Source organism: Colletotrichum lupini, chromosome 7 (assembly GCF_023278565.1).
Source record: "Colletotrichum lupini chromosome 7, complete sequence".
NCBI classification, from domain to species: domain Eukaryota; kingdom Fungi; phylum Ascomycota; class Sordariomycetes; order Glomerellales; family Glomerellaceae; genus Colletotrichum; species Colletotrichum lupini.
In genome coordinates, this window is record NC_064680.1 from 2,010,382 (window position 1) to 2,024,493 (window position 14,112).

The window sequence follows — 14,112 nt, forward strand, 5'->3', positions numbered from 1 at the left end:
GATCAACAGCAACCATGTTGTTCCTTTCACTCCTGTGCTCGCTGTTCTTCCTGCCAGCGGTCGTCTTGGCGGCCTTTGGCTGGACGGACAATGGCTCCGAGTATGTCATTGACAGCGGAGCTGACCTCGTCATCAAGGTGACCAAGTGCTGCGGTGATATCTCCTCGCTCAACTACAAGGGCGTCGAGTACAATGGCTGGGGCGGCAAGAACACCCATGTCGAATCAGGTAGGTTTGCGAAATTCGCCTTGTTCTAAAGGAATTGACCAAGACTAACATGAGAGAAGGCCTCGGTACCAGCACGGTCAGCATCACGAGCTACAGCAACGTCATCAAGGTCTCGGTCGTCCACGGCGTACGTCTTCCCTCCTCATATCCCTTTCGGGCCCTTCCCACTATAGCCTCGAAGCGTCATATTCTGACAAACATCTACAGACTCTCAAGCACTGGATCTTTGTCCGCTACGGAAACAACAATGTCTACCTCTTCACGAACAAGGCAGACGACTCTGTCTCGGCCATGCGCTACATTGTTCGCATCCCGGGTGGAATCTTCTCCCATGACTCTACAGAGAGTGTATGTGCTTTCCAATCGATCGATCTCTCATGATAGCCAGCTGACAAACTACGAAAAAGGACTTCTATGATGCCAGCAGCACCATCATCGAGGCCCAGGATATCAACGTCAACAGTGCCGGCTTGACCAAGAGCAAGCACTACCAAGGCTCCAACTACGGCCGGTACGTTACGAGAACACCCCCTCCTCAAAGGGACTTTACTGACAACTTGCAGAGTTATGGACTGTATGCGTCCTTCCCCTATGCAAACTCTGTGGAACAAAACTGACCCTTAGCAGTCGACTACGTCGGCCGCAAGAAGACCGGCGTCGGTCTGTTCATGATCAGAAGCAACCACGAAAAGGCCAGTGGCGGTCCCTTCTTCCGCTCTCTCGTTCGTCGCGCGGACCCGACTGGCGAGGACTTGTACGACATCTACTACTACAACATGGGCCACACCGACCCCATGCGCACCGGTCTCCAAGGCCCCTCCGTCCTGGCTTTCACCGCAGGCGAGGACCCCAACAGCAACCTCTTCGCCCGCAAGGCCGACTGGTCCTGGTTCGATGACCTCGGCGTAAGCAGCAACTCCCCTATCCAACAATCGCGTGGCAAACTCAATCTAACTCAAATCTAGCTCGATGGCTGGGTGCCTGCCTCCGGTCGCGGCTACGCTTCCGGTGTCGGCCTCTCCAACATGAAGTCCGGCAAGACATACGTCGTCGGGCTGTCCAACTCCGCCGCCCAGTATTGGGGCACCGCCGGCTCCGGTGGCGCCTGGTCCATCACCAAGATCATCCCTGGAACCTACACCCTGACCGTCTACAAGGACGAGCTTGAGGTCGCCACCTCCTCCGTCACCATCAAGGCTGGCGCCGGCACTGCCGTCAACACCATCACCTGTGTTGATCCTCAGGATGATGCTGTCATTTGGCGCATCGGCGAGTGGGGTCAGTAGATATCCTGTACAATCTTTGAGGGCATGAAGAACACAAAAGCTGACTTGTGGCATAGATGGAACCCCCAAGGGCTTTTTGAACTTCGAGGACACCCCCATGAAGCCCACTTACATGCATCCCTCCGACACCCGCATCTCCACCTGGAACGCCGGCAACTTCATCGTCGGCACCCACAGCGCCAACCGCTTCCCCGGTTACATGTGGAAGGAGGTCAACAGCGGTTACCTCGTCTACTTCAAGCTCACCACCGCCCAGCTCGCCGCCGGCCACACCGTCCGCATCGGCATCACGGAGGGCTACATCGGCGGCCGCCCGGCCATCAACGTCAACTCGTGGGCCTCGGCCCTCCCCGCGGCCACCAACCAGGCCAGCACCCGCTCGCTGACCGTCGGCACGTACCGCGGCAACAACGTCAAGCTCACCTTCGCCGTGCCGCAGTCCGCTTGGATCCAGAGCACGAGCGAGTGGCAGATCCTCACCATCAACATCATCAGCGGCAGCTCTGGCGAGAAATACCTCAGCCCTGGTGTCAGCTTCGACGCTGTCGAGCTTCTGGCTTAAGAGAGTAGGACGGCCAATCTTTGGAAATCGAACCCTGACGGCTGGGAGAGACCATTGAAGGCTTGACGACGCTTGGGGCTTGGGCTATCACAGAGCTCGGTGCTTTGCTGTCACTCCTGGTCTTCTAGGCCATTTTCTCTTGAACATATCTTTTTGCAATTCACTGTACATTTAAATATCGTATATAAGCCACAACAAAGAGGGCCTTTGAGCCTGGATCTGAACCAATTTCGAGTGTTCGAATGACCTTCTTTCAGTGATGAAGAACCCGCCATTAACTGTGAATTGGTCCAAAAGGGCCATGTGCAGCATATACTTAGGTCGTAGTGCTTCACTACTCGATTTGATTTTCATTCAAGAAAAAGCTGAGAGGGATTGAGTAGTTTGTGAAGACGGAACTTGGCGGTATCAAATCGACCTTTTGACTGTTCCGCAATTGATCGTGCGGTCAAGGGTGCGTACTTTGCACCTTTTGCGTTGCTAGCATGTTTTCTTGTTGCCTTGTCGTCTTTGGACGTTTCCATGTTTCCTTGGCTGTTTTCTTGGGTGTTTCGATTATTTTCAACATGTTTTTATGTTTTGTTGCATGTTCTCATGTTTCTTTGCTATGTTTTGGATACTTCGAGGCATGTTTCCTCGCTGTGTTCTCACGTTTCTGTACGAAAACACATGTTTTCTGGGCGTGTTGTCATGTTTTTGTACCGAAACTCGTTTTCTTTACTTCTTTCTTGAGTATGAAAATCTTGTCTAGGGTATTCTAATGATTTATAGCATGTTTTCATACTTTGCTCTGTGTTTCGTTGTACACTTTTGTGCTTGACTACATGTTTTCCTCACAAGTTTTCATGTTTTCGTACGAGAACATGTTTCCGTACGGAAACACGTTCTCTTGTTTTCTTGTACAGCTTCGAGGCGTCAGGCCAAACGAACCTAGATAGCTTAATGCCGGTCGTACATCTATCGTGTTCCACGTTGGACTGGAACGGGAGCCAAGTCCACATTACTTCCATGCTCGAGCTTCGGGCTACGAAAGCCTTCAATTCCAAGAGACCCAAGTCAGCACGTGGTGCCAGTAATCACATGGATTCTGGCGAAAGCTCGTCGGCAGCGTGAGAGCCTCCGAGATTCCGATTGATTTCAACGGATGCCTTTCCAAGGGACCGCTCATGTTCTCACAGCTCTAAAAGAACCGCATGCGCGCTTGAGAAGGGGCTCAAATATTTTCCATCGTCTGCATTAATGTCTGTTGCAGTAAGAAATCCCGAGTAGCTAATTCCATCATCTGACCCAGCATGTTCGTATCTAAAGTGTGGGTCTTTCATGTACCTGTATCAGGCTGTATCATCTAGTGCCCTGGTGTACAAAGTGTCGTCAAATCGTTCAAACCCTTTTCCTAGAAGGTAGGCTCGAAAGGCAAGCGGCGCTTTTCTCGTTTTATCCCAAACCGCGAATTTACCAAACGCCCGCCTTGCCCGTAACGTAGCCCGTCATCCCCGTGCCGTTTCTTTTTCATCGTAATTTCTTAACATTACTCCTCTTCTTCGGTATCATCCTTGGGCGAATCCTTGGCCTTCTCATTCTCCTTCTCAGCCTCAGCCGCAGCCGCAGCCATGGCCATCTCGGCCTCTTCGTCCTCGTCAACGTCGATCGTCTTGGTGACTTTGGTCTCCGGCGGGGCAACAACCTTGGCCTCCACCTTCTTCGTCGTCCCGCTCAGGTCCCAATCAATCTCGGCGCCAGCGCCGTACCGGGTAACGAGCCACTCGTTTGCCTTTTTAAAGTGCCCGCAGTCGAAAAATCCCCTCGACGCGCTGAGCGGGCTCGGGTGCACGCTCTTGAGGACGAGGTGCTTCTGGGCGTCGACCTTGACGACGCGCTTGCCCGCGGGCGTGCCCCACGCCATGAAGACGACGCCGCGCGAGCGCTTGGCGGCGACGAGGTCGATGACCTTTTGCGTGAAGCGCTCCCAGCCGCGGTTAGCGTGGGAATTCGCCTCGTGGGCCCGCACCGTCAGGCACGTGTTGAGGAGGAGGACGCCGCGGTCGGCCCAGGGGGTCAGGAGGCCGCCCTTGTTGGGGGGCGGGGAGAAGGAAGGGTAGTCCTTCTTCAGGGCGATGTACATGTTCTTGAGTGATGGCGGGGCCGGAGTGGGCGGGCGGACGGAGAAGGCGAGGCCGTGGGCCTGGTTCACGTTGTGGTAGGGGTCTTGGCCGAGGATAACGACCTTGACTGTGTTGAAAGGGGTGTGACGGGACCTGGTAGAAGCTTACGGTCAGAAAAGGATAACTCTTGCTGAGGGTTCACGATGCTTGGATCAGAGTTGGGACATACCAAGAGTACACATCCTCCTTTGGGGGAAACCACTTCTTCCCGGCATCCGACTCCCTGTTGAGGAAGCGCTTGAGGTCCAGAAACTCCTTGCTGGTGACCTCGTCCTTGAGAAGGGCGAGCCAGCTCTCGTGCAGCGAGCTGATTTCGAGCTGCAGCAGCTCCTTCTGCTCGGCCGTCAGTCCGGCAACCCACTTGGCCTTGTCAAACTTGACCGCAGGCGCCTCGGGAGCGGCCGCAGCACCGGCGGCACCTGCTGCGGTGGAACCGGCCCCCTTGTTGCCGGCCGCCGGCTTCGGGGCCCCAAAGAAGGACATGATGCTCCCATCTTGCTTGGGCTTCTTGCTGTCGGAGGCGGACAGCGTGCCGGCCTTACGCTTGAGTGTGGACATGTTGGCGTGTGGAGAGGGAAGGCTGTACGAGAGGGAGACGATGACGTTGGCAGGCCGTTGACCTGGCCGCGGACGTAGGACGGCGTAGGTTGCTAACCTGGAGAGGCGTAGAGGACTAATTGTAATGGAGAGTTGGACCTGACAAGAATTTTCGATTCGTCATTAAGCTGGTACAGAATTCAGATTTGGGTCGGTCTTGTTCACGTTAAAGAGATGTAATACAATGGGCTAAGAAAGAGGTTTGGAGTGGGGGAAGAAGAGAGACGGAATATGGAGTGTAGTCAAGAATGAGATTTCCCTTAGCCCTCCATTGGCCTTAAAGCTCGAACACTCAGTTTGCGGAACGTCGCGTGGTGACGCGCTACCAACTGGAAAAAGTCATTAACGCGAGTTGATTGACCCGCTGTTCTGGCGCGTCCTGAAAGCTTTTAGTGGCTGGTAGGGGGCGGGGAGCTGCCTGGGAGCTGCAGCCCTGCAGCGGCCCCGGCTGCTTAGCGGTTGCAATCGCCCCTGAGAGCTCCCGTCGGCTTTTTGGGACGAAGTGGTGACTTCATCAAGATATCTGTCTGGCTTAGGTACCTTAAGTACCTTACCTTACCTTATCTCACCTCAGGGTTAATACTGGTCCATTATTGGGCAATGCATCCCTTCCATACAAGGCTGGGATCAGCCAAGACTGAAGTATGACATGAAGTAAACCACTTTGTGGACGAGGTATCATTACACTTCAACTAGAATTACACGATTTTTTGCTTTCCCCAATGTCTAAACCAACCGCGACGTATGCCGCTCGGCATGCAAACTCCAGGCCTGGGTTCTTTTCCTTCCCGTCGTCAATAGATAGCAGCCCGCTGAACGCCCAATAATGCTAGGAATGGAATGAGTAGTGATGATGCTCCAATATTAGTCTGCGTCCCTCCTAGACTTCTCGTTGACGCCCCTGAATACCCGCTTTCCGACTTCGTAACTGCTGATCATGATGGCGCACGCCGGAGCCACCTTGAGCGTTCTGGGTATCCATCCTTTCCACAGACCGCCGATGCCCTCCGTCGTGAAGATATGCCAGAGCAAACGCACCATGGAGCCCTGTTCAGCCGCAGCGGCTTTGGCCGCGTTGGCTTCGCCCGCTTGACGGGGCGCTTCGCGATACACTTGCGTCCTTGTCTTGCCCACGTCGAACGGCATGGTGACTATCGATGCGAACCCGCCCGAGACGGCACCAGCAATGAAGCTGTCCGTCATGGTTTCCGTGTGGTTTTCGTGGCTCTGAGACCTGCGCCGCGACTGAGTTCGTGATCCTCTAGTATCCAAAGTCCGGCCGCGGCGGGTCTCTCGGAAATCTGTCAATCTACCCCGGATCGTCTCGTATCCCCACCAGTACAGACCTGAGAAGGGCACATCTCTCCACAGTGTCAAGGTCAGGCCCCTCCATAGCGAAGTATATCCGCTGCTGTGGACCATATCCTTGATGTCGCGGAACGTGTTTGCGAGATGGCCGGTCGTAGAGTTGCCTGTCGAGGCTTGCATTCTTGTACGGAAGAGCTCGATCGGGCTGACGGCAGCTGCGGCCAGAACGCGAGCTGCGGAACCGGCAACCAACGGGGCGGTATCGTCGTTGAGCCTTTGCGCGATTGGGCTCTTTCTATTGTATCTCATCCAGTCGTAGCCAGTAAAGTAGATAATGTTACCCGGGATCGTCATTAGCAATGTGGGAGACAAACCCCTCCATAGGCTGGTGAATCCTTCATTTCGCGCAATCTTCTTCAGACCGTCCATGGTAGAGCTGATTGTCTTGCGCTCAACCTCCTCGACAGAGCATGCAGCAGCAGCGGAAGCTCCCGCGCCTTCTGCCGCTCTCGGCATCGCGAGACATAGTTCGGAGTTGTTGTTCATGAAGAATACCTCACGGCAGCATGCTGTGACTCCGAGGTTCGATGTGTTGAAAGTCTTGAGGGTGTCGGTGGTCATAGCCAGCCGTGAAAAGTCTACCGTCGGCGGGGTGACATTTTGCGACTGCCATCGGATTCGGACAACGTCGAGGGGCGTCACTGCAGATGCGTGTCAGCGTATGGAAGCTCAAATCCAGTTTCGCGCTTTAGCTAGCTTACCGAGAAGCGATGTCAAAAGACTACCCGACATGGCCGAGATCATCTTTTGCGGCGCTGTAATATCATCGTCGCTTCCTCCGCTGCCGTTGGTCGGGGGCTGAGCTATTCGCGCCATTGGGAAAGAGTCATCGGGATCAAATCTGTCGTGGTCCTGGCCTCGGGTGGCCTGGTGGATGGTAGTCATTGCGGACCAGCTTGCATCGTCGGGGAAGTCGGAGCTTGGGAGAGATGCTGCGGTCATCCGTTCGGCAGAAATGTGGTGCAGTAAGAGGTTGGCCAAAGTGGAAAATGACGGGCGGTTTGACGGATGAGGGGGTGAGGAAAAGGTACAAGCTTTCACGATGTGGGAAGAAGAGGCAGGGTGAGAATTAATTAGCCTTACCCCGTTCGCTAGACCGGGAGAGTCGCCTCGTCATGACTGCGAAATCGGGTGCGCGCTCCGACTCTGGTCCCTTCCATTTCTTCCCCCAAAAATTTGCCGGAGATAATGAAATGGGTGGCGCCGGGGCACCTTGCTGGCCGAGCCGAGTCCAAACCGTTTAAGGTGATGTCGCGGACCGACCCTCTGACCCAATTGGTTGGAACCCTGGTGGATACATCGGTGCGCCACAAAATGTCACCGATAAGCACCAGGCACGGTGGACCTCATGTGGCACCTCACACGCCGTCTGACTCCAGTTCGGCGTGCTTTCCGTGCCTGCTTACAGCATCATTGTCGATGATGAGTGGTCGACTTTAACTACATCTCATGTCGCAGCTTCGGTTTTTGAAGATATACAGAATTTCAAACCCGCCAAACAACGCCATCACCCAGCTCGACTTTTAAAGAAATAATCAATGTCACTGTCATAGCACTTCCCCAGCTTCATCGGCTCATAACTTTTGAGCATCATAGCTATCAGTCATGGCAGACCAACCTCCACAGCTCGATTCTGAGCTGGAGTCTTTCCGGCAACAATGGCAGACTGAGCTGAAGCACAAAAAGGTAGACCCAGAAGCCCGGGCGCCTCACTCGAAAAAGGAGTCATCCTCGTCATCCAAGCATTCGGTACCTGCAGAGATTCCCAAAAGCATAGTTGCCAAGAGGTCTCAAATAGAAGAGGATGAGGAATACGCACAATCTCTCGTTTTCGATGAACCAGCACCGCCCGCGTCCGGTCCGACACTGGATGGTCAGTCTGATCCCAATAAGGCCAGAGAATTGATATCCGCCCTGGATCACTTTGAAGAAGCTGTCGAAAAGGAGGCAATCGGTAGCTTAGGGGACAGTCTCAAATTGTACCGGAAAGCATTCAGGGTGAGCAGCTAGTGCTTTGCTAATACATCTCTTCCACCGTCATCATACTGAAGCTTTCACTGCAGATGGATAATAGAGTCGACCTGGCATACCGGAAGAAGCACTTCCCCGCCGGTGCCGCGAAAGCGCCACAGCCCTCAGCATCAGGTCCCGCGACCGCCGCCACAAGCGCAGCAAACAAGCCCGTAGAGACGCAGACAATGAGCGAGCTGATTGCCGGCTTCTCAGGTCTCGCCGTAGCAGCAGCGCCCCCGCCGGTAGAAGGCGACCCGGCGCCGCCCTGCCCCATTGCCGCCATGCCTGAAGAGATCCTCGTCCACATCTTCAAAGACGTGGCCGTCCTCGACGTCGGCGACTTTGTGCGGCTGTCCCTCGTATGCAAACGCTTCGCCTACGTCGTCGCCACGGAGCAACAGATCTGGCGCCGCGTCGCTCTCGGCCCGGAATTCGGCTTCGCGGGCATGCACTACCACTGGCAACGCGGCGTCTCTTGGGAACCGCTGGAGGAAGAGGAAGACAACAGCGGCGACCTCGACTACGTGACCATGGAGGAGCTCGCGCGGCGCCGCAGGGAAGAGGGCGAGGCTACAACCCTCACCCTCCTCCCGGAACTCTACGACTCGTCCTGGCGGAAAATGTTCCGGCACAGGCCGCGGATCCGCTTCAACGGGTGCTACATCAGCACCGTGAACTACATCCGACCGGGCCAGGCCAACGCCAACCAAATCACCTGGAACAGCCCCGTCCACATCGTGACCTACTACCGCTACCTCCGCTTCTTCCGCGACGGCACCGCCATCAGCCTGCTCACCACCGACGAACCCGGCCACGTCGTGCACTACATGACAAAGGACCTGCTTGAGCTCCATCGGCGCAGTAGCGGCGGCGGCACGGCGCACCTGCCGTCCGTCGTCATGCAGCACGGCCTTCGCGGGCGGTGGCGGCTATCCTCGGCGCTCGATCACCCGGACAGGCCGCTCGGGGAGGTCGAGGGCGACGTGGCCGTCGAGACGGAGGGGGTCGGGGCGAAGTACACGTACAGGATGTATCTAGAGATGCGCAACGCCGGCAAGGGCGGCGCGCGCAACACCAAGCTCGTGTGGAAGGGCTTCTACAGCTACAACAAGCTGACGGACGACCTGGGCGAGTTTGCCTTGAAGAACGATAAGCCCTTCTTCTTTAGTAGAGTAAAGAGCTACGGCGTCGGGGAGTGACGACTGTATTTTCCCGGGGCTTGAATAGACAAGAGGAATAGAAGCCTGCAGGCTGAATCTTGGTCATCTCCTTACTTTTCTTGTGTTTTCCAAACTCTTTCTAAAGGGAGACTGCTAGTGAAACATTCACAGATCCGTACTCCTCGCAACATCCTCCCAAGCCCTCAACCCCTCCAAAACACCCACACACTTAGCCCGAATCCTCTCCCACCCATCGCTCCCCAGTGCGACCCTTAACGGCACCTCCTTACCACCACCACCGTCCCCGTCTCCGCCCCCCGTCCTTCACCATCCCGTCGCCCCGAACCAGCTCCGCGATCCTCGCTACAGCCTTCTCAGGGTCCCCCATTGTGCGCTGAGGTTGTCATGGCGGGTGGGAGATCTGCTGAACTCTTCCTCTTCTCCGTTGCTTGTAGAGGTATAAAGCGGGGAAGAGGGTGATGGAAATTGTGGAAAGGTGAAATAGTAATTCAAGAGACATATAAAAAATCAGAGTTAGCATCCCCTCAAGTCTGACAGGACCTCGCGGTGGCTTCTTATATTATTCGATACAAATTATGAAGCGGATACCGACTGGTCCTGGCTGTACAGAAAACCGGCGTACAGAGTTAACGAAAACGAGCAGTCTAGGATCTGCGGATTGACCGGAGCTCTCTACACGGCAAACCGACCTAGAAAGCACTTGGCCAATCGTACAGGAATATTAGCCTTACAGTGTAGAGCGTACACAAGGGCGTAGACCGCAGCAAATCGTAGCCATGACATATGTTCACTACATTGCGGGGTGATGCTTTCATTTAGAGTTGGGTTGAGGTTTGGCCCGCTATTTCGTCTTGGATCCTCGTAGAATCATATATTACTGCCCTCCATCGGGTGTATATGTATAAGATTGGCTTGTAAATACACCAAAAAACCGGTAAGTCGCTACATTAATGACTAAAACGCCTTGACGCCTGGCAGGGCACTAATGCTGATTTTCTTCCTTCGCAAGCTTGCGAGTATCTGTTCCAAATAACATGAAATACCGAGTAGATGGTTATGTGCTCGCGGAAACCCCGTAAGCCAAAATGTACATCGCGAAGCATGTTCAACGGTTTTTGTTGAGTGGCATGATTACGGTGATGTAATATCAAGAAACGATCGCCCGAGGGGTATCAATATCGCACTTCTTCTGTCCAATACCGGGCGAAAGTCGCAAAATGGCGAATTCGAAGAGTAGTCCATACTCGGCATGATTCCCAGTTTTACAGACGACGAGCCACATGTGGGGGTTACGGCCCATGACAACCTGCTATGACACGGCCGACTTATTGTTGTCGATAGACGCTGCCTCCTTGGCGATAGACGCTGTCTGCCGTCCGTGGCGGCGCCACCCTTTTGCCGTCTAAGAACTTGGGGCTTCTGCCGTCGTAATACATATTGGGCGTTTGCTGCTGCCTTCGTGCTTCGTATGCTCGTTGTTCCTCTTCGTCAAGCGAGAATGCCTTCTTCAGCCAGCCAAAAGCGCTGCGTTTCTTCTTCAGTCGCTTTTCTCCGCTCGCTGTCATCTGCGAGTCGTATGTCATGGTCGTGACGTTGCTCAACATGCTTGCGCCTCCTAGACGGGATGGTGCGTTCCTCTGATGAGTGGGATAGTACCCAGACTGGTGACCATAAGGAGATCTGGGCTGCGCACCAGCAGTGAGCGGCCTTTGCTGTAGTGGAGAGTGTGGACTCGCTTGCACCGGGCGGTAATATTGGTGTTCCGACCTCGGAGACGGTAGCACCGGCGGCTGCTGTACAGGTGGAGAGAGCTCGTTCGCTGCATGATATCGCTGCCGCTGGTCATAGTCAGAACCGTAGGCGGAATCTGGAGCCTGACGCTCCCGAGGAGACTCTCGCGCAGTGTGATGAAGGTCTGATGACGGGGGTGGAATTTGGATTGACTCTGGAGGGGTCGTCTTCAAAGAAACTCTCTGGCGAAGCGATGTCTTCTTCGTTGGGAGAGGCGCCTCGCGCTGGGGCTGGTATTTGCTTGATGATTCGGTCGGGGCGGGTGAAGGCATGCGTTCCTCTGGTGGCTGTGGGGTGTAGGTCCTTGGTTGGAGTATGTATAGCGGTCCGTCGTCCAGTGTCACCTCCACCTCCTCCTCAGCGCTGACTGGCTCAGTTATTGGGCCGTCGGGAGTCTCCAGAGTGAGCTTGGGCGCGATAGGCTGCGAGCTCTGGTTGGTGCGAGTAGTATGGCTTGTGCGAGCCGTCTCGTGGGAGTGGTTGGTGTTGTGAGAGTGTGTGGTTTTATGAGATTTAGTGGTCGTTTGTGAATGAATTGTGTTGTGAGAGTGAGAGGTGTGGAAAGATTGCATGGTGTTGTTTGAGTGCGATGTTCTATGGGTTTTGACCGATCGCTGATCAGGGGAAGCTACTGGCGATGGTATCTGCATTGGGATGTCAAAGTAGGCCAAATTGGAACTTGACCTTCCCCCAGTAGAGACAGAGCCGCTCACACTATTCGCGCGCAGCGTAGAGCGCCTCGGGTCTCTGGGAGGTGAAACTGGTGGTGAATTTGACGGTGCGTCGTCGACTCGGGCGCCTTGTAGCGGTAAGCTGAACGGCGGAATGCTGGCCTACAGAGCGGTTAGTTCTGGGTAGACCACAGGGCGATTGGCCCGACTTACCCAAGTTCTTCGACTCACTTCGCCGGCCTTCTTGCTCATTTCAGCCACCATCTTCCCCAGCTTAACGACCAAGGTATTCAACTCCTTGCCTTGAGCTTGCAACTCTACAAATGCGTTATACCACCCCTCAGTATTGCCCTTCATTGCGGCATAGATGTCAACCACGTCTGGACGATCTTGACGCCAACTGCCTGCATTCTGGTGAGCCAGATAAACAGCAAACTCCTTTGTTGCGGCGAGGCCATGCTGCACATCTTTGTCGTACTGTTCAAGCTGGATGTTGGTGCGAGCTACGATATGCTCAATCTTTTCGTTGCCCTGAACGATCTCGAGGCGGAAATTGCGGTCCTCTAGCAGTTTCTCAAAGACTTCGAGGTTCTCCATGGGCAAGCGAAGGTAGTCGATCCTCTCCTTCAAATCGTTGGTCGCCTGCTCAAAGTCCTCCATGACCACCTCGAGAAACTCGTCCACCTCGTCGATGTGACCCTGCAGGATACTGACGACCTGGGCGGCGCTGTTGGCCATGCCGTGAAGTAGCAAGTAAACGCCAAATGATATCTGCGCCATGAGCTTCTGGAGCTCGTGCTGCTGCTGGCCGGGGCGAAATCGCCAGAGCATATCGGGTAGATCATCTTCGCGTTCCTGGCTAATGAGCTCCTCGCGACGAATCTTTGCATCAGCAGTTTTGAGTTTCGGTTTCTGAGTAGGATTGCCATCGGCGACTTCGAGAAATGACTCGGCGAAAGCGGCCTGCATTGAGGGGATGGGATGGCGAGGGACCTTGGGGCTACCCAGTGTCGGTGACTCGTTATTTGTTCGGCGTGTGCTGCGGTCTGGGATCTGGGGCACGGTAGCCGTGGTCGGTGTTCGCTGAGCATCCTCATCGTCACTCTCATAAATGGGAGAAGGCAGGTCGTCTGACGGGGGGAAGAGAACGATTGGCAGGTCCAAGCTCAAGTCGAGGTTGTTGTTGGCCCCGAAGGACATGCGTGGGAAGCCCGTTGATGTAGCCATGGCGTACAGAAGAAGCTGTGTCTGGCGAGGCTATAGACGAGCGGCAGAGACCGTTGGCGTGCGACAACTGCCACAGCCGCTCGACAGTACGGGTCTGGTGGTTCGGTCGGAGTCGTGCGATGCGGAAGGTCGAATAGCAGAGTCGGAGATATAACGTACGACGTTGTGCGACACGGGCGCTGTATGGGAGATCACAACTGTCACTGCTGGTCTCACAAGTGTTGGTGGTGGTGGTGGTGCTTGTTGTACAGGGTGTTGGGTGTGCGAATGGCTGGCTCCGGTTGGATGAGATTGGCAAAGAGTCGAGATGTTGCAACAAGCAGCCGCGTCGAAGGGGAGAAAAAGGACGTGTTCAGCAGTCGCGAATTGACATGACAGGCAGGACAGCCCCTGGAAGGTGAGAGAGGGGGGTTGAGAAAGAGAGGAGCGAGCAAGAATAGATCCGGGGTTGTCGCAATGGTGAAAAAGGGCGAGCGGGCGAGCAAGGAGGGATGCCGGAGGCAAGGTAAGGCCAGACAGGGTAAGGTATAGATTATAGTGTGAAGTGGGATAATATTAGGATTATGAGTAAAAGGGTTAGGCTCAGGACAATGAGAAGCGAAAAAGAAGAACCGGGAAGGCCAAGCGATGACGGCGGGATCGGGACCGGGAAGAAGGCTCAAGAGTCAAGGCTCCCGTCGTACGCTCAGTCGTGTATCCGTACAAGAATGGCGAGAGGGGCAGAGGATAGCATTCCAGGGCGGAGATGGACGAGGCGAGGGTTGAGTTTGAAGTCTGAAGAGGAGGGACTGGACAGTTGAGGCGGGCCAAAGTGTACGGAGCAAGGTAGGTAGGTAGTGAGTGGTACAGACAGATAGAGAGAGAGTTGGATCTCAATTCTACCTCGTGGCCTTGGAAAAGAGTGACAAGATGGAGCGACAAGTCGAGAGGAGGGAAAAGGGCAAAGAAGCTCTGTTGGTAGCAAGGTACGTAAGGCGCCTCTCGCTGGGATGGTAAAGAAAGCCCGGAAATGCAGTTCGCGAGTGA

The 14,112-nt window shown here is 54.8% G+C and overlaps 4 protein-coding genes across 4 annotated transcripts; 2 read left to right on the top strand and 2 right to left on the bottom strand.

The window, feature by feature from the left end:
- Window positions 1–14: 14 nt before the first annotated feature.
- On the top strand, window positions 15–2,076 carry CLUP02_13622 (rhamnogalacturonan lyase; the record flags this gene model as incomplete). The annotated part of the gene is made up of 8 exons (XM_049292560.1): window positions 15–228; window positions 288–355; window positions 436–576; window positions 636–739; window positions 792–802; window positions 856–1,133; window positions 1,194–1,506; window positions 1,571–2,076. The coding sequence occupies 8 exons, from the start codon at window positions 15–17 to the stop codon at window positions 2,074–2,076; spliced, it is 1,635 nt and encodes a 544-aa protein (XP_049149706.1).
- Window positions 2,077–3,604: 1,528 nt separating this feature from the next.
- On the bottom strand, window positions 3,605–7,773 carry CLUP02_13623 (uncharacterized protein; the record flags this gene model as incomplete). The annotated part of the gene is made up of 10 exons (XM_049292561.1): window positions 3,605–4,331; window positions 4,381–4,911; window positions 5,162–5,344; window positions 5,405–5,472; window positions 5,572–5,664; window positions 5,745–6,844; window positions 6,905–7,237; window positions 7,324–7,490; window positions 7,566–7,637; window positions 7,715–7,773. 10 exons carry the CDS (start codon window positions 7,771–7,773, stop codon window positions 3,605–3,607), a joined length of 3,333 nt encoding a protein of 1,110 aa, XP_049149707.1.
- Window positions 7,774–7,808: 35 nt separating this feature from the next.
- Window positions 7,809–10,476, top strand: CLUP02_13624 (F-box domain-containing protein; the record flags this gene model as incomplete). Its single annotated transcript, XM_049292562.1, has 7 exons — window positions 7,809–8,201; window positions 8,267–9,411; window positions 9,548–9,755; window positions 9,832–9,872; window positions 9,935–10,107; window positions 10,172–10,199; window positions 10,407–10,476. The coding sequence occupies 7 exons, from the start codon at window positions 7,809–7,811 to the stop codon at window positions 10,474–10,476; spliced, it is 2,058 nt and encodes a 685-aa protein (XP_049149708.1).
- Window positions 10,477–10,722: 246 nt separating this feature from the next.
- Window positions 10,723–13,086, bottom strand: CLUP02_13625 (uncharacterized protein; the record flags this gene model as incomplete). The annotated part of the gene is made up of 3 exons (XM_049292563.1): window positions 10,723–11,619; window positions 11,902–12,021; window positions 12,091–13,086. The coding sequence occupies 3 exons, from the start codon at window positions 13,084–13,086 to the stop codon at window positions 10,723–10,725; spliced, it is 2,013 nt and encodes a 670-aa protein (XP_049149709.1).
- Between the last annotated feature and the right edge of the window lie 1,026 nt (window positions 13,087–14,112).